Below are 20,568 nucleotides of genomic sequence, written 5' to 3'. Positions count from 1 at the left end.
TTTACTTTTTTGCATATTCACAGTAAGTTTTGGGGCAATTATAAAGGGAATTCTCTTGGCCTATGAGATACAGGGTTTCTCTGCCCTTTGAGCATACTGTCATGGGAACAACTACAGGCTCCATACATGCTCACTTTCACACCCCAAGGTCTTTTTATGGTGCCAGAAAAATTTCTGCTTAGTTGTGGATGATAAAATTTTGTGTTCCTAGGATATATCTCTATAAGTGGTATAGCTAGATCATATGGGAACTCAATTTCTAGTTTTTTGAGAAAAGTTCATATTGTTTTGTGTAAAAGCTGGACTAGACAGCATTCCCACCAGTAGTGAATGAGAGTTTCCTTTCTCCCAACATCCCATCAGCACTGAGTTTTCTTGTTCTTTATGATGTGTGCCAGTCTCTGTGGCGTGAGATGGTATCTCATTGTTCTTTTGATTTACATCTCCCTGATGATTAGTGATGTGGAGCAATTTTCTGTGCCTTTGGCCATTTGTATTTCCTTTTTTATATTAAAATCTTTAAACACCTTGATTACAAATATGATTGTAGTTGGGGATCAGTTATATAAAGAACACCCCCTTCACTGGTGCAACATTCCCACCACCAATGTCCCAAATCTCCCTCCTCTCCACCATATCCCCACCTGTACTCTAGATGGGCTTATCACTTCCATCATTCATTCATATTGTTATGATAGTTCTCAATTTAGTGATTTCTCTAACTGCATCCACCTGACTTTGTGGTGAGTTTTATATCATGAGCTGGACAGTCCAGCTCTCCTCTTTCTGACTCTGAGGATTACTGCAAAAATGTCTTTTATTTTTCTTAAAACCCATAGATGAGTGAGACTATTCTGCATCTATCTCTTTCCTCTGACTTATTTCACTCAGCATAATAGATTCCATGTACATCCATGTAAAGAAAAATTTTATGACTTCATCTCTACTGACTGCTGCATAATATTCCATTGTGTATATGTACCACAGTTTCCTTAGCTATTCATCTGTTGAAGGGCATTTTGTTGTTTCCAGAGTCTGGCTATTGTAAATGGCGCTGCAATAGATATGAGGAAGGTATTTTTGTATTGTATTTTTCTGTTTCTAGGGTATATCCCTAGGAGTGGTATAGCTGGATTGTATGGGAGCTCAATTTCCAGCTTTTGGAGGAATCTCCACATTGCTTTCCATAAAGGTTGGACTAGACAGCAGTGAATAATCGTTCCTTACTCTCCACACCCCGCCAGCACTGCTTGTTCTCATTCTTTGCGATGAGCGTCAATCTATGTAGCGTGAGATGGTACCTCATAATTGTTTTGATTTGCATCTCCCTGATGATTAATGATTAGAGCATTTTTCATGTGCCTTTTGGCTATTTGTATTTCTTCTTTGACCAAGTGTCTATTTATTTCTTCTCTCCATTTTTTGATGGGATTAGATTTTTTTCCTTGTAAAGTACTGTGAGTGCCTTGTATATTTGGGATATTAGCCCCTTATCTGATGGGTATTGAGTGAATAGTTTCTCCCACTCAGTGGGAGGCTCTAGTATCCTGGGCACCATTTCCTTTGAAGTGCAGAAGCTTCTCAACTTAATATATTCCCATCTGTTTATCTATGCTTCCACTTGTTTGGAGAGTGCTGTTTCCTTCTTAAAGATGCCATTAGTCTCAATGTCATGGAGTGTTTTACCTGCATGTTGTTCTATATACTTTATGGTTTCAGATCTTATATCAAGGTCTTTAATCCATTTGAATTTTACCTTCATACATGGTGATAGCTTTGGGTCTGAGTTCACTTTTTGCAAGTAGCTAACCAGTTGTGCCAACACCACCTGTTAAAGAGGTTTTCCTTGCTTCATTTAGGATTTCTTACTCCTTTATCAAAATTAGATGATTTTTTTTTGTCTGGGAACATTCTCTGAGTACTCAAGCCTATTTTACTGACCTGAGGGTCTCTCTTTATTCCAATGTCATGCTGTTTTGATAACTATTGCTTTGTAATACAGTTTAAAATTGGGAAAAGTAATGCCCCTATATTTATTTTCCCAATAAGTACTTTAGCTATTTGAGGGTTATTGTTCCAAATTAATTTCAGAAGCGTTTGGTCCACTTCTTTGAAGAATGTCATGGGTATCTTTAGAGGAATCGCATTAAATCTGTATAATGCTTTGGGGAAAATTGCCATTTTAATGATGTTAATCCTGCCAATCCATGAACAGGTAGGTATATGTTTCTATTTCTGTGTGTCCTCTCTTATTTCTTGAAGCTGTGTTTTATAGTTTTCTTTGTATAGGTCCTTCACATCTTTAGTCAAGTTGACTACAAGATATTTGAGTTTGTGTGGCAGTAATGTAAATGGGTTGTTTTCTTAATGTCCATTTCTTCCCTATCATCATTGGTATATAAAAAGGCCATTGATTTCTGTGTGTTGATTTTGTAGCCTACCACATTGCTATTTGAGTCTATTGTTTCTAGAAGATTTTTGGTAGAGTCTTTAGGGTTTTCTCACTACAAATGGTGAGAGCTTGACTTCTTTCTTTCCTATTTGGATTCCCTTGATATCTTTTTCTTGCCTAATTGCTATAGGAAGTACTTCCAGTACTATGTTGAATAGCAGTGGTGAGAGAGGATAGCCCTGTACCAGAATTTAGAGGAAAGTCTTTTAGTTTTTTTTCCATTGAGTATGATATTTGCCATTGGCTTGTGGTAGATGGCCGTAACTATATTGAGAAATGTTTCTTTTTTTCTTTCTTTCTTTTTATTTATTTATTTATTTATTTATTTTTGGTTTTTTGGGCCACACCCAGCATTGCTCAGGGGTTACTCCTGGCTGTCTGCTCAGAAATAGCTCCTGGCAGGCACAGGGGACCATATGGGACACCGGGATTTGAACCAACCACCTTTGGTCCTGTATCGGCTGCTTGCAAGGCAAACACCGCTGTGCTATCTCTCCAGGCCCGAGAAATGTTTCTTTCATTCCCATATTGCTGAGTTTTTATCAAGAATGGGTGTTGGACCTTATCAAATGCTTTCACTGCATCTATTAATATGATCATGTGATTTTTATTTTTCTTGTTGATGTTGTGTATTATGTTGATAGATTTATGAATGTTAATCCATCCTTGCATTCCTGGGATGAAACCTACTTGATCATAGTGGATGATCTTCTTGATGAGGCATTGAATCCTATTTGCCAGGATTTTGTTGAGGATCTTTGCATCTATGATCATCAGGAATATTGGTCTGTAATTTTCTTTTTTTGGTACCATCTCTGGTTTAGGTATCAAGGTGATGTTGGCTTCATAAAAGCTATTTGGAAGTGTTCCCATTTTTTTGATTTCATGAAAGTGACTTGCCAGGATTGGTAGAAGTTCCTCTTGAAAGGTTTGAAAGAATTCATTAGTGAATCCATCTGGACTTGGGCTTTTGTTTTTGGGCAGACTTTTGATTGCCATTTTAATGTCCTTAATGGTGATGTGGGTGTTTAGATATGCTACATCTTCCTTATTCAATCAAGGAAGGTAAAAGTTCAAGATTTTATCCATTTCTTCCAGATTCTCATATTTGGTAGCATAGAGTTTCTCAAAGTAATCTTTGATTACCCTTTGAATCTCTGCAATATCTGTAGTTATCTCCCCCTTCTCGTTTCTAATATGGGTTATCAAATTTCTCTCTCTCTTTCTTTGTTAGTTTTGCCAATGGTCTATCAATCTTGTTTATTTTTTTTCAAAGAACCAACTTCTGCTTTCGTTGATCTTTCAGATTGTTTTTTTGGATTTTCACGTCATTGACTTCCACTCTAAGCTTGCTTTGTTTGTCTGTCTGTGAAACCTTGTATTCTTCCTTCAAATCTGAAAGTGAGTTTTGCTCTAGGCAAAGCATTTATCTCATTGAGTTTTGTCACTATGTCCCACCACTGCTTTCTAGCCTTGAGTGTTTCTGGTGACAGGTCTGCTGTAAATCTTAAGGATGTTCCCTTGAATGTAATTTCCCTTTTTGATCTTGCTGCTTTCAGAATTATGTCTCTATCTGTGGGATTCGTCATTGTGACTAGGATGTGTCTTGGGTTTTTTTTTCTGGGGTCTCTTTTATTGGTGCTCTTTGGGCATGCAGGATTTGATCGCATATATTCTTTAGCTCTGGTAGTTTCTCTATAATTATGTTCTTGACCATTGATTCTTCCTGGAGATTTTCTTCCTGGGTCTCTGGGACTCCAATGATTCTTAAGTTGTTTCTATAGAGCTTATCATAGACTTCTATTTTCATTTGTTCACATTCTTTGACTAATTTTTCCATTGTCTTTTCATTTGCTTTAAGGTTTTTTTCTCCAATCTCTCCTGCTGTATGGAGTTGTTATGTATCTCATCTTCCACATCACTAATTCTATCCTCAGCTTCTGTTACCCTGTTGAAGAGCTTATCCATTTTGTCATTTAATTCATTTACTGAGTTTTTCAAACATGTTATTTGACCTGTTATTTCAGTTTGGAGTTTTCTGATTTCTGTCATTATATTCTCTTGGTTCTTATTAGTGTTTTGTTCAACTTGATCCATGTTTTCTTTGAGTTCTGTGAGCATCTTCCATATTTCTTCTCTAAACTTATCTGAGAGACTGACTAGTTGGTTGGCCGTTTTCCAGTCATCAGAGTTGCCATCTTCATTCTCTATGCCTGATGCTGGCCTGTGTTGTTTCCCCATTGTCACACTTGTATTGTGGGTTTTTCTACGTGTTGTGGTGGTATTCATTAGCTAAGTGATTTGTGCGGCCATGCTCCTGTGGCTCCACCCTTTCTGGGTGGGTCGACTTGCCTCCAAGGAAGGGGAACCCTTCGTGGATGAAGCCTCACACAGGATCAAATCTTGGGCCCGAGCACACAGCAGAGAAGACTGTCCGGAGAGAAATGCTGGGCTTCAGAGATCCAGCACAATTCCTAGTGTGATTTTTTTCTTCTTGTTGCAGTGGCGTTCTTTCATTAGAAAGAGTGCATGGCTGCAAAGCGATTTTTCTGGGCCCTTTTTGGCCCACTCCTGAGAGGTTCAGGAGACAGGACAGTAGAAAAATACGCACAGGCAACACTCACAGTTTCTCACAGTCAGGAACCACTGGTAAGGCTTAGATTTTCCCAGCCTCTTTCTTTGAAAAAAATTTCTGTTCATTTTTTCTCCCCATTTCTTTGATCGAGTTAGATGCTTTTTTCTTGTTAAGTTCTGTCAGTATCTTGTATACCTTAGATATTAGCCCTGTAACTGATGGGTATTGGGTGAATAGCTTCTCCCATTCTGTGGGTGGCTTTTGTATCCTAGGCATTGTTTCCTTTAAGGGGCAGAAGTTTCTCAGCTTAGCATTGTCTCATATATTTATCTCTGCTTCAACTTGTTTGGAGAGTGCTTTTTCCTCCTTGAAGATGCCTTTAGTCTCAATGTTGTGGAGTGTTTACCTATGTATTTTTCTATATTTCTTATGGTTTCAGGTCTAATATCAAGGTCTTTAATCCATTTGCATTTGACATTTGTGCCTTTAGTCTCAATGTTGTGGAGTGTTTACCTATGTATTTTTCTATATTTCTTATGGTTTCAGGTCTAATATCAAGGTCTTTAATCCATTTGCATTTGACATTTGTGCAGGGTTTTAGATGGAGATCTGAGGTTATTTTTTTTTTTTTGCAAGTGGCTGACTAGTTGTGCCAACACCATTTGTTGAAGAGGCTTTCCTTCCTTCATTTAGGAAATGCCCCTTTATCAAAAATTTCTTGCCCCTTTATCAAAAATTAATTTACTCTATATCTGAGAAACATTCTCTGAATATTCAAGTCTATGCCACTGATCTGAGAGTCTGTCTTTATTCTAATACCATACTGTTTTAATGACAATTGCTTTGTAATATAGTTTAAAATTGGGGAAAGTGATGCCTTCCGTATTTTTCCCAAGGATTGAAGAGCCCACATTCTAAGGTTGAAATAACTCTTGCTAAAAAGATTTTTGAAAAGATAAGAGAAAAAAAAGAAAAGTTTTAGCCTTATATTTTTCTAGTTTCTGGCATATAATTCCTAAAACTTTGGGATCTCACAGGTACTATATTATATGCTGAGATGACAGAGGGTGGACAGTTCCTTAAAAGCTTCAGGATAAATACTGGTCACCAGGAAGTAAAAGGCAAGATAAGTAGATCAGAAATTTCAGTCCTATCCCTAAATGGGATCCAAGGTGTATAAAAGGGCATGATTATTTTATTCAATCATCAATAGCAATACCTTCATCAACCATACATATATACAAATACTTACAGGAAAACCTCTAAATTGTAGGATCTCAGACCTTTTGCTTTAGAAAACAAATTAAGGTTCTAGGCAGGTGGTATACCGTGTTGGCATGGAATGCTCTAGCATAATACCTTGACTAATAATGACCCATTTTTCTCTTCCATTTGGCTGGTTTTCAGTTGTATTCTTTCTTAAAATAATTTCTTTATTTAAGCACCATAGTTAAAGAAATGTTCATAGTTGGGTTTCAGGTATAGAATGTGCCTTTCACCAGTGCAACTTTTCTGCCACCAATGCCACATTTCCCTTCTCTCACACTCCCCAATCTGTCTTTGGTACAGGCATTCTACTTTTCTCTCTCACTATCACTGCCATGGTAGTTAGTGCAGTTAGTTCTCTAACTGCAATTCTGTATCAGCAAGCAGGAGTATGACAACTCTGGCCTATCCATCATGCACCACAAATGCTGTTAGGCTGAGAGACTTTATGTCATGCCCTTCATACAAAATCAGAGATCAAGATGAAATTGGTATGACTTTATTATGGTTTTGTATTTGTTTTATCCTCTATTGTCATCTCTATTGTCTCTGGATATATTTTGCCATACTCTCTTCAATTTCAGTTGTATTCATATAATAAGCTAATACTTTTAGGTAAAGTCTTCCTCCCCTCAGTTCTTCAGCTGCTATAGAAATTTATTGAAATTAATATGGTGCATAGAAAATCCAAATTTGTAGTAGTTAACTAAAATTTTGGATGACCCAAACTTGAAATAGGCATCCAAAATGAGATATCCATAGAGAGAACTGAGTCCTTAATTTTGCAGGATTTAATGATAGTTTTAGGTAGTGACAAAATTGAATTGACTTGTAGGACACTGGATGGTTGGAAATTGATTTATTTGAAGAAAAAGCTCAAGTACTTGCTCTCAAAAAATTTTATGATGAAAGTAGTTTTGTAGTGTCCGTCACCCAGTTTCCTCACGGCAATATCATGGCAATTTTTAGCTCAACTAAATTAACATTTCCCAGATTTTGGTGTCATTGTCAATGCCAACTATGACAAATTATCATTGGCTCATTGGGTGCATGTTGGAGCTGCTTGGAATCTTAATTTAGAGATAATAAATATTTTCAGCAAACAATTCTATCGCTGGATTAAGAGAGTGGAGACATATTTGCTACAAATGTGCTGACTCTGAAGACACTAAGGAAAAATTGCTTCAGTGTTTTTGTATAACATAAATTTTGTAGCATGCTAGTGTTCAAAGATGGCAAAGTTATCTCTTCATGAGGAAATTTTTATAAGCAGTCCCATGTAGATAAGCAGTCCCAATAAATAAGCAAGTCTTTATACATGAATCCTAAGATTATTCTTTTGCCATCTTTGTGTATTGAACTGTTTTTATAATAAGCCTGAGTTTCTGCTTGATGATAAAGAAAACATTTCTTTATCATAAAAACTCTAATAGGAACATCTGCTTGCTACATTTCTACACACATAAATTATGTGTAATCATGCAATTCGCCAATTTAATTGAAAGATGAAAGAAATTAATTTAGGGGCTGGAGAGAAAATATTAGATTTAAGACATTTGCCTTGCATGTGACCAACCCCAGTTTAATCACTAACACCACATATGGTACCCCCAAGCACCACCAGGAATGATCCCTGAGCACAGCCAAATGTGGCCTATTCCCCACAAAAATAATAATAATAATAATGAATTTGGACAGAACCAGCCTTTAAAGAACTTTTTCACATATAGCTTTTTATATTCATTTTCTTAGTTAAAGTTACTACAATAGTATTAAAGTCTATAATATTGATATACAAATTACTGTATCTTACCACCACCAAAGAAACCCTCTACCACCTGACCCTAAACTTCCTATTCTGGCCTTCTTCCCTCCTCCTTTCCCCATTTTTGATAAATAGTTTTGTAATACAATGTCAAGGGCTTTTCAGTATTGTCAGTTCTCTTGTTGTGTGTCTGTCTAGTCGACAGATGAATGAAAACATACAGTCTTTTTTCTTTCTGGTTTATTTTGCTTAACATGATACCCTCTAATTCCAGCCATGTTATAGTGAGATGAATTATTTCATCTTTTCTTACAGCTGTATAGTATTGTGTTGTGTATCTATGCCACAACTTCTTGTTGCAAAACCAAAGTCAAAAGAAACAAAAACAAGAAAAGATCCAGGCATACTCTTGATCTATGTTTATTGTAGTACATAAGACAAACAACAGGATATAGAAACACCTCAATGGACCAAAGATGGATGAATCAATCAAAAAGTTGCAGTTTTACCAATATATTCACATGGCCTTACGAGTCTATCAAATATACAAAAGTAAGACATTTTAAGGACAGTTTGTAGAAGCACTCATGTTTCATGCTGACTTCCTCTTATTTCTCTGTTGTTGGAGTCCTCATAGGTATTTTTGGAATTTACTTAAAATAAAAGGTAAAATCAGGACACTTGGAGTTTGAGTTGAGTGGGTTATATTTATGTGTTCTACAGTCATTTCCATGCATAATGAAGTTATTACCAGCTTAGAAACAGTCTCCCAAAAGACTTCTGCTGTCCACTGTGCCAATCACCTAGCATCATGAAGTTGCAAAGACAGAGTGCCAGATCAAGCAGTGAAACTCTCGTATTGAAATCAGCACAGGAAGCATGTAGGCTGTCATCAAGAAGCAAGCTTTTAAGCCTGTGGAGACAGGAGTTAGTCTGTTAATGTTCTTCCACTGCCAGACATACAAAATAGCAGTATCAGATTTTGTTCTCTTCTATACCTTGTCAAAATGGGAGTTCTCTCCTAACATTATATACCCAATAATCAAGCAATAATAACAACACAATACATGATTTTTCTTTTTCTTTTTCAAATTGAGGTAATGTTGGTTTGCAAGAATAGCTCTCAATTTTTATATCATTGTGTGGTCCTCTTCTGATCTTGTTTCTTTCTTGTGGCTCCCTCGTCCTACTAGTTGGTCCCTAATCTAATGCTAAACCCCCCATTTATGTCATTTTCACTTGTGACTCCCTTGGAATGTCCTGAAGACTAACAGGGCCATATGGCTTCCAGTTAAATACAAGACTGCATTTACTATAGGAGTACTTTTTTACATATCATTTAAAGATATATTACCACACTGTGTCCAAATACAAATGCTAATATGCCTTTGCCATTGTTCATTGTCATTCCTTCTACCTTTCAGTCTTCATGCCTCTTTTTGGATAATTTCAATGTTTCTCTCAGAATCGGCATGGGAGAGGGGTAGCATTATTATTTATATTTTGTTTTATTTTTGTTTTTTTTGTTGTTTTGTTTTTGTTTTTGTTTTTTTGTGTGTGTGGTTTTTGGGTCACACCCGGCAGTGCCAGGGGTTATTCCTGGCTCCAGGCTCAGAAATTGCTCCTGGCAGGCACGGGGGACCATATGGGACGCTGGGATTCAAACCGATGACCTCCTGCATGAAAGGCAAACGCCTTACCTCCATGCTATCTCTCCAGCCCCTATTTTTGTTTTTTTAATTGACGTACTTCATTGCTAATTTCTTTATATTCAATTTATAAGTGCTAGCATCTATTTTTTTCTCTTTCAGACTTGTTTCACATAACAAGACACCCCCGTGTCAATTATATGCAAGATTGTATCTTTCTACATAGCTAAGCAGTATTTCTTCATATTTATAAAGAATTTCTCTTTTTTTAGGCGACACCCAGCAGTGTTCGGGAGTTACTCCTAGCTCTGTACTCAAGTATTATTACTGGTACACAGGGGACCAATATAGATACAAGGATCAAACTCAGGTCAGCCGCATGCAAAGCAAGTCCTTTTTTACCCTTTGTACTATTCCTCTGGCTCAGACAATATTTTCGTGATCTACTCAACTATTTATTGTTGGGCACTTGGGGGATTTTTCCTCACATTTGGACTATTATAAATGTACTGCAATTAAAATAACTGAGTATTATTTTTAGGATTAGTCTTTTCTTTCTTTTTTTTTTTTTTTTGGATTGTCACATAGGAGTGGAATTTCTGGGTCATCATGCGACATCAGTTTTTTTAACTATGCCTGTTGGCCATTTGTATGTATTTTTGGTGAACTTTCTTCTCTCTTAATTTTTTAGTATTACAATTGTTTAATTTTGGATTTTCTGAAATTCTTATATCTTTTAGATAGTAGCCTTGTCAGTTTGTGATACACAAATATATAGTCACCTATTATGTAGAATTACTTTTATCTAATGATTGTTTCTCTGTACACAGCAAACTTTTACTTTTATGTAATACCTTTATCTCCCTTCCAGTAGCATCAAACTCCCAAAGACATTAATGAAGTCAATTTTATTTTGATTAATGTTTTGTATATATTTTACAGAAATATATTTGTTTAATTTTGTATATATTCTATAGTTTCTAGCCTAACATTCAAGTCTTTCATCCACTTAACTTTTGTAGATGGTGTGATACAGAAATTCAGTTTCATTCTTTTACATGTGACTCTATAGTTATCGCAAATCAATTATTAAAGAGACTTTTTTTTCATCACTCTAAGCTATTGCTCCTTTGTTATAAATTATTTCTCCATATTCTGGGGGTTCGAGTCTATGTTCTCTTTTCCTTTGATTTCTGTGTAATGTTTATTTCAGAATCATACTATTTAAATTGCTATTGTTTTGCGATATCATTTGAAGTCAAAGAATGCAGTACTGGAGCCAGAGAGATACCACACTGGTAGGACATTTGCCTTGCATGCAACAGACCCTGGACAAACCCAATTCAATTCTTGATATCTCATATGATCCTCCGAGCATGCTAGGAGTGATTTCTGAGCACTGAGCAGGAGTAACCTGTGAGCATCCCTGGGCGTGGCCCAAAAACCAATCAATTAATAAATAAAGCTGCTTTAAAAAAAGGGGGGGGAATGCAGTACCTCCCTTCTTTATGTCTCAGGATTAATTTGCCTATTTGAAATCTTTTGTGCTTTGATACAAATTTAATAATGCTTGTTCAATTTTCTTGAAAAATGCCATGAGAATTTTGGTTAGTATTGTATTGTATCTGTGTAAAATACTTTGATGAAGATGATCATTTTAATAATGTTCCCAAACATAAGCATAAAATAGATTTTAATCCTTTTGTCTTCTATTTCTTTTAAAAGTGACCTAAAGTTTAAAAGGTATGTCTTTTGCTTTCTTTCTTAAGTTTATTCCAGGTATTTAATTTTGATAATTACTTTATTTAAGACCATGGATACAAAACTGTTTATGATTGAGTTTGGTCATACAACGTACACTACCCTTCATCAGTGTACATTTTCTTCCACTAATTTCTCCCATTTCCCTCTCAACCTTCAAACCCAATGCTTCTGGCAAAATGATATCATCACTATCATCAAACCGGGCCCTCATTATATTTTCTAATACAATCAGTGAAGGTGAGTTCTATCTTTTTATCTGGTGCTTCATTGAGGCCCTGATAGATGGGGGTGAAGCAGTAATAGCTAAGGGCTACTGTCATAAATACCTGATACAACTCTGGCACCAAGGCAATAGTACTGGGTAGCAAAGGGGTAACTGAGTTACCAGTGCCTGCTACTCACACAGTCCTGGACAGCTAATGAAGAACTTGTACTAGGACACAAGTGGAAGGAGGTTGGGACCCCAGCCCTAGCTGATGGTAGAGCCCATATGCCAGTATACAGCCTGGATTGGAAGATATGGCTGCCTGTTGTTCCTCAATGGAACACAACAAGAAGTGGGATCCCCTTGCAATCTGGTGAAGTTTTGCAGGGTTCAAAGGGTACTGGCAGGGTTCAGGCTTGCAGCTTATTTGCATTGAGTCTCTGCCAGGAGTTAACGCCCTTGCTAATTTTATCTCTCTAGCTAACTCAGTTATTTGCAAAGTGAGGGTGATTAGGAGTGAGCAAGGTGAGGATGAAGTTTTCATCTGAAATTTGTCCTCAGTATCTGCTTACATAGACATTGGATTTGAATATGGCTCTACCAGTAGTTAGCAAAGCCTTCTGGATGTCAATAGAGGGCATCTGATAGTGACCCAGACCGCCGCCGTTGATACCTTATGGTTGCTCATCTCCTGTTTCTATGCTACACATGCAAGAGCATAATACTGGTGTGCTGTGGTTTAGCACAAGTGGCCTCCCACATCTCAAGCTTAAAATTTTGCACCTTTGAAATTGTTCTAGGTTGCAGCTTATGACCCACTGTTAAAACTCCTCTCTTTTTTTTTTTTTTTAAATTTTTTGCTACTTGTTGTGGAAGCTCTGTTTGTTCAGATTTAGCATTGGTGTCTCTGGAGATAAACCCAATTCTGGTGGCATCAATTTTCTATAATCATGAAAGGAGGTAAACATGATATCTTTATTTAGCTATCTTGACTCTGCCCCTCCCCATCCCTCACCTTGAAGATCAACTGCAATTTTGCAAGTTTAATTGTTGGGGATGTTTTTTTTCCTGGTGTTCTTGTTTTCAGTAATTCTCAGAGTTTAGTCCTGATACTGTGCTCAGAAATCACTCCTGACAAAGCTAAGGGGAACATATGAGGTGCTAAAATTTGAACCTAAGTTGGTCACATGCAAAACAAATGCCTTACCCAAGTACTATCTCTCCAGTCTCTAGTTTTTTTTAAGTTGGTGAGAAATCAAAAAATTAATTAAGAAACCATATTTTCCCACTGAGTGGAAGAAATTATTCACCTAATACCCATCAGATAAAGGACTAATATCCAAAATATACAAGGTATTGACAAAACTATACAAGAAAAAAACATCTAACCCCATCAAAAAATGGGGAGAAGAAATGAACAGACACTTTGTAAAAGAAGAAATGCAAATGGCCAAAAGGCACATGAAAAGAGGCTCAACATCACTAATCGTCAGGGAGATGCAAATCAAAACTACTATGAGGTACCACCTCACGCCACTGGGATTGGCACACATCACAAAGAAGGAAAACAAGCAGTGCTGGCAGAGATGTGGAGAGAAAGGAACTCTTTTTCACTGCTGGTGGGAATGCCTTCTAGTCCAACCTTTATGGAAAGCGATATGGAGATTCCTCCAGAAACTGCAAATTGAGCTCCCATTCGACCCAGCTATACCACTCCTAGGTATATACCCAAGGAACACAAAAATACAATACAAAAATCCCTTCCTCACACCTATATTCATTGCAGTGCTATTTACAATAGCCAGACTCTGGAAACAACCAAGATGCCCTTCAACAGATGAGTGGCTAAAGAAACTGTGGTACATATACACAACGGAATACTATGCAGTCATCAAGAGAGATGAAGTCATGAAATTTCCCTATGCATGGATGTACATGCAATCTATTATACTAAGTGAAATAAGTCAGAGGGAGAGAGAAAAACGCAGAATAGTTTCCCTCATCTATGGGTTTTAAGAAAAATGAAAGACATTTTTAGCAGTATCTCAGAGACAAGAGAGATGAGGGCTGGTAGGTGCAGCTCATGACATGAAGCTCACACATACAGTGATGAGTGCAATTAGAGAAATAACTACACTGAGAAATATCATAACAATGTGAATGAATGAGGGAAGTAGAAAACCTGTCTTGAGTACAGGTGTGGGTGGAGTGGAGAGGAGGGAGATCTAGGAAATTGGTGGTGGGAATCTTGCACTGGTGAAGGGGGGATATTCTTTATATGACTGTAATCATACAACTGCAATCATGTTTGTAATCACTGTGTTTAAATAAATATACTTAAAAAAGAAACCATATTTTGTTTTATATGAGAGAAAAATGATACAATTTAAATAGAAGTAACTAGTAGATACTAGATTGTGGGGAAAATCTAATGAAAAGTAAAACCTAAAATGTTTTTAATTTTCTTTTTGGTTTTGATATCTAAAAGCTGTAGTAATATAGCTATTGAGAACATTGACACACAAACGAGTTAATGCTTTACTAATTTAGGTGTTTATTAACATCAATCTTGAATGGAAGGCATGAATTTTGTTTGGTTTGTTTGGATCACACCCAAAAGTTCTCAAGGGACTTTCTTCTGGTCAGTGCTCAGGACTCATTATCCCTAGGGGAGTCTCAGAAAACCCCATGGGGTGTCAGAGATAGAACTTGGGTCAGTCATCTTTCTAATGCCCCTACAGAAAATTTTAATGTGCTAAATTTTTATATTCATAAATAAAATAGTTTTAGAAATGTTTTTCCAAATTTGACAATTTTGGGAGGTTATTTGGGGGTTTTTAAAACTGAAATGTGATCCCTTCAAAATGCAGATATTGAAACCTTAGCATCTAGTACCTCATTTCAGTATTCAGAATTAAAAATAATTATTATAACACAATGATTTGCCAAGTTATTCATAATACAATTGTTTCAAGCATTAATGTTCCAACTCTCATTCCACCACTAATGTGACCTTCTAAAGCTTCACCTATGTCCTCAGTTTCCCACCCACAACCCTAGTCTGCCCTCTTTAATGCAGAAACAAAAATTTTACTGTATATTGTTTGTTACAACCCAAAGGCAAAGGAAATTATCAAAACTTAGATAAATAAGAGTCAATTTGTGATAATTGCTACATCTTATACTAATATTACTAAAGTCATTGTCTGAGGACCTACTGTGCTGATTAGTTCTAGTTGGGCCTTCTTTATTATTGTTTAGGCTCACTGAACTTAGTTGTCATCTATATGACTTTTCCATCATATTTTCCACAATTCTACTGGCCTGACAGTACTATGAAATGTTGAGGTGCTGTGCGGTGGTGTATGTGGCTGTGCAAGAGTACCAGATGTCCTGAGACTATTTCAGTCAGAAAAGAATGACCTGAAATTTAAACTTGACTTACTGATTACTTTAAGGACAACTTTATAATTTGACTTGAGTGGGTGGGGGAGATTGGGGGAAATGTGGTAAAAAAAAAAAAAAAAACTTGGGCCCAGAGAGATAGCACAGCGGCGTTTGCCTTGCAAGCAGCCGATCCAGGACCAAACGTGGTTGGTTCGAATCCCAGTGTCCCATATGGCCCCCCGTGCCTGCCAGGAGCTATTTCTGAGTAGACAGCCAGGAGTAACCCCTGAGCACCACCAGGTGTGGCCCCCCAAAAAATAATTAATAAATAAATAAATAAAAACTTTATAAATAGAAAAAAAAGTATTAGTTCAGCTCAAAGCATCTTTTTCTTTTGTGAGTGGGGAGGTAATTCCTAAATTCTGCTTAGGGAGTCTGGGTGCCCCACAGGTGAGTCTCACTGGGTAGGGTGGTCAGTTCAGTGTAATGGCCTGAAGATCCCATGAGACTCTATTGCTGGAGATACTCTAGACACCCCTACAGTATGTAGAAGGGTCATCCAGAGCTGCATCCATTGGTGTTTGGTGGAGACCATGTGGTAGAGAAGGGGAGCAGTGTCAGGCTCATGTTAGGTTTGCAAGTACACTAATTTCTGTAACAGCTTTACCACATCAAAATTTTGTTTAAGAGATGATTAGGTGTATATATGTGTGTTCAAATACTGAAAATGCAAAAATTCTGAAAGAAAATTAAAATTTCAATTAAAAATACATAGCTAATCTGTGGAAAGTGGTAGTGAAAGGAAATGGGAGTTTGAGAACACTTCCTCCCATGAGAGCTCAAGTTTCTGCCTGTGGACATTAGGAGGAGTAATAACAGAAGTAAAAAACGTAGTGTTAAAGAAAACTGGCATTTCAGGGCACAGAGATCAAGTTTTTTCTACTCAAAATAAAATGTTTAAGTGAGGTTGTCTGGCAAAGCCCACTGAAGTTTATAGTTTATAGTATGCCTGGACCTGAAGACCTCGTTTCCTGGAGCCCCTAAAAATAAAAGACATCATCTCTGGGCTGGCCATTTAGATTTAGTCATCATCTAACACTGTTTCCACTGAGACCTGCCACACTGTAATTTGGGCAATGAATCATCTTCCTTCCAACATCCATGCTCTGATAATCATAGACTTGAACAACCTTGAAAATTCAAGGTAGAAAGTTTTTCAAAGCACTTTAGCAAGACGTTTTTCAGTGAAAACCCCTTAAAAACTGTACTTTTCTGTGAGAAAAAGTGTTTTCTGTACCAAAGAGATAGTACAGATGTTTAGACCCTTGCTTTGCATGTGGTTAATACAGGTGTGTGTGTGTGTATGTGTGTGTGTGTGTGTGTGTGTGTGTGTGTGTGTGTGTGTGTGTGTGTATAATTCCACCTTTTGCTTTGAATAAACTGAACAGAACTTGAACCCAACTTGATTCCTTGGCCTCTGTTACCCATTCACTGACCCCATTACACACCTTTCAAGGGACCCTAGAAGGTTACTTGTGTCAAGACCAATTGGTCTGTGACATGAAATAGTGGTGACTGTTCACAAGCTACAGTGTTTATTAATTGGTTTATGTAAATAGTTATAAATTGGTCAGTGCCTATAAATTTCAATGTTAAAAGTAACCTTGAAAACAGTATAATTTTTTCAAAATGACTGTGTACAGATTATTTTAAACCTGCTGAATTTAGCATAGTTTGTACCTCTAACATATAAGGTTTTTTTTTTTGCAGACCAATTCAAATGCTAAGACTTCCATTTTTCTTTAACTTGTAAAAGGTGCACATTTTAATTTTCTTCTTTAAGTTTAAATCTGTGTATTATGTCAAGTGGAATAAAAATGTATATGGGAAAAGGGGCTGGAGCAATAGAACAACAGGTAGTGTGTTTGTATACACAATGGAGTACTACTTGGCTATAAGAAAAGATTAAATCATGCAATTTGTCACTAAGTGGATCAAACTGGATCCAGTCATGCTGAGTGAAGACAACCAGAAAAAGAGGGGCAGATTCAGAATGAAAATTTGTGTAAAGGATATATGATTTTATACTATGTATATAAATAGTAAGGGAATAACAAATAGAGGCAACATAATCTGAGGACTAGAGTTTATCAAGACAAAGGAATTGGATGGGAAAGAGACTGAAGTACACATTCAGGTGGAACATCTGGTGTTGCACATTGCATGCATAAAACCTACTACTAACAGTATTGCCAATCATTGTACTTCAAATATTTTAAAATAATAAAATTAATTTGGCTCAAAGAGTTTGCAACATTTTAGGGAAAAGTGTTATATTAAATCTAATCTTAGGTGACTTTATTTTAATAAAATTAATGTGATATGTATCACACTCACAGGTGATATACTCACATTTATTTTCAATAAATTATATGAATGTATCGCAGTCTGTCTCCTGTCATACAATATGGATAAGATTTTCTAGTTACAGGATGGAATTGGTTATTTCTACATTTTTTTTTTTTTGGTTTTTGGGTCACACCCGGCGGTGCTCAGGGGTTACTCCTGGCTGTCTGCTCAGAAATAGCTCCTGGCAGGCACGGGGGACCATATGGGACACCAGGATTTGAACCAACCACCTTTGGTCCTGGATCGGTTGCTTGCAAGGCAAACACTGCTGTGCTATCTTTCTGGGCCCTATTTCTACATTTTTGCTATTGCCAATAGGAATTATTTCATGAGGACTCTTGTATATGCCTTTAAATTACCTTTTTCAAATTGGGTATATAGTATAATTAATTGCTCCTCCAAGGGTCTATAAATTTAAAACTCAAAAAATATCCCAAACTATTATTCCAACACAGTTGAATCTACTTATATTTCCACCAGCAAAGTATTACTATTAATCAACTCCAATATTTTACTTTAATATGCTAATTTTTTATTTAAATAATACCTTATTCTAAATTTATTAATAGTCTAGATATCATTTATGTTTTTACTATCAATTATTTGATGAAGTGTTGCAAATATTTTCTCAGTGTACTTTATCACTTTTTCAACTACAAAAATGTCTTATTTACCACATACAACTATAATAATACTGGTACTATTGTTTAAAAACAATGATAAGCATAATAAAAAGCTGCTATTACAGAGATTTGAGCTTAGGGAGTTGCAAAAAAGTTGTAAAAGGTTTGCTAAGGGAAATTTTTCTACTGGGTAGGTCTTTAGGCTTTGTACCTCATCATCTACTTTATTAGAATGAAGAAATGACCCAAAGTGGGCATATTTAGGATTCAAGAACAGCAGCAAATTGTTGACCTCAGATTATGTTGCCTCTCACCACAGTCAGGGACTGTGCTGGTTTTCTAGACAGATCAGACAATTCCACACAAATTATGTGATTTAAATTCATATGCTAGTCATAGAGGCCAGAAGAGTTGATTCTTTCAAAGATTCTGAGTTTAAAAAAAAATCCCAAATTTCCTATGATCTAGTGGCTCAGCAAACTTTGGCATTCTTTGGCTTGTAGATGTTCACTCCAAACTGTGCCTCAGTCTTCTTCAAGTAACTCTAAATATCCTCTCCTTGTCAAAGTCTTCCTCATTTTGTGTATTTGAATGTGCATATACACATAAATGAAGTGCCATTGACTGAATTAGAGTTTAACGTGTTATAGAAAAACTCTTCTACTGAGCGACCTCTCCTGCCCTCACTCTACTCTCATCAAAGAAACACTTATCATTGCCTTTAGGAAACATCCTTAAATCTAATTTGATTTCTCAAGATCTTTTTAAACTTTCCACAAAGATACTGGTTACAAATTAGTTCACATTCTGAGTCTCCAGAAAAGCACGAATTTGGGAAGATACTGTTAATTCACTCTAGGAGTTTTTTTCTTAACTTCTGTTTGAAACTTCACTTAAACACTATGATTCACAGAGCCATTCACAATACAGTAATTGCAGGCATCCAATGTTCCAACACCAATTCCATCAGCAGTGCAACACACCCCCAACAATGTTCCCAATCACCACCGAAAGCCTCCATCCTGATGATTGGTAGGTTCAGAACAAAAAAACCTCATATTTGTTGATACAATGGTGTCACTAAAGTCATTATCTGAGGATTTGTTGAGCTGTTGGGTTCCAGTTAAGCACTCTGTACCAATTTTCACTCATAACATCAATGGGCATCTACACAAATTTTTCATTCATTCTCCATGTTCCCACTGGGCTGCCAGTATATTGCAAATGTTGGAGTTGTCATGCTTACACACTCCAGCATCTGGAGGGCTGGGATGGTTCAATAGCATGGCATCTCAAGCCTATCAGATTTGGCTCAGCTGCAGTATATTAAAATATTAGGAAAAAACTAGTCTGAAAATATAGGCCTGTAATTGGACAGAGCTGCATGAACACAACATACGAGAAACTTTAAAGCATTTATCCAAGAACATGTAAAGGGAATTAAACAAGATATTACATGAGACTCAGTGGCCATTAGGCACCCTTTGCCATTACCCATTGTGAGTACAATAGGCAAAAGGGCAAAATTGCTCTGCCAGAAAGGGGTAATACTTATTTCCAGCATCGACGTCCAAGATCAATTCCACCATTGTTTTTGACAAATGAGCAATTTACATGAAAGAGTCTTATGCTAACTTCTTCATATACTATCACACTTTTCTGCATTTGAGTTTTCTTATTTAGAAGAATTTGTAAACATTTCTGGTAAACATTTGAATAAGCTCTAATCCATTACTGTTAATAGCCACATATTATATGGAACTCCAATATTTTTCTTCTATGACCTGCTTTCATGTTATAGCACCATATAAAATTCTTTTCTATTTCTTTTTTTTAAATTTAAAAAAATACTTTAAGTGGGTATACAGAGTTGAGGAAATGTATGTTTCTTTTTCATATTTGTAAAACACTAGAATGTTCACATGTTGATGATAAAGGTAGAGTCTTGAGTTATACTCTCTTAAAAGGGGCCTGTCCCCAGGTTTGATCCCAAGTATCCCAGAGGCAATTTCTGAGCACAGAGTCAAGATAACCCCCAAGGACAACCTGGCATGGACCAAAAACAGAAAGAAAAGAAGAAAAAAAAAGAAAAGGGAGGAAGGAAGGAAGGAAGGAAGGAAGGAAGGAGGAGGAAGGAAGGAAGGAAGGAAGGAAGGAAAGGAAGGAAGGAAGGAGGAAGGAAGGAAGGAAGGAAGGAAGGAAGGAAGGAAGGAAGGAAGGAAGGAAGGAAGGAAGGAAGGAAGGAAGGAAGGAAAAAGAGACAAAGAGAGAAAGAAAGGAGAAAGCATAAAATTCTTTTTTTTTTTTTATTTTTGGTCCACCACCGGTAACGCTCAGGGGTTACTCCTGGCTATGTGCTCAGAAGTTGCTCCTGGCTTGGGGGACCATATGGGACACCGGGGGATCGAACCTCGGTCCGTCCAAGGCTAGCGCAGGCAAGACAGGCACCTTACCTTTAGCGCCACCGCCCGGC

At 36.8% G+C, this 20,568-nt stretch overlaps 1 protein-coding gene across 1 annotated transcript in view; it reads right to left on the bottom strand.

Annotated features, from left to right (window-relative positions):
• DSPP (dentin sialophosphoprotein) overlaps positions 1-19,659 on the bottom strand; it is a 36,207-nt gene extending 16,548 nt beyond the window's left edge. The window contains exon 1 of the mRNA XM_049789886.1: positions 19,552-19,659. Coding sequence (XP_049645843.1) covers positions 19,552-19,659 — 108 coding nt within the window. The remainder of the gene's footprint in view (positions 1-19,551) is intronic.
• Positions 19,660-20,568: the final 909 nt, after the last annotated feature.

Source organism: Suncus etruscus, chromosome 16 (genome assembly GCF_024139225.1).
Source record: "Suncus etruscus isolate mSunEtr1 chromosome 16, mSunEtr1.pri.cur, whole genome shotgun sequence".
NCBI classification, from domain to species: Eukaryota; Metazoa; Chordata; class Mammalia; order Eulipotyphla; family Soricidae; genus Suncus; species Suncus etruscus.
Note: the sequence above shows the minus strand (reverse complement) of the source record. Positions and strands in the feature narration are given on the sequence as shown.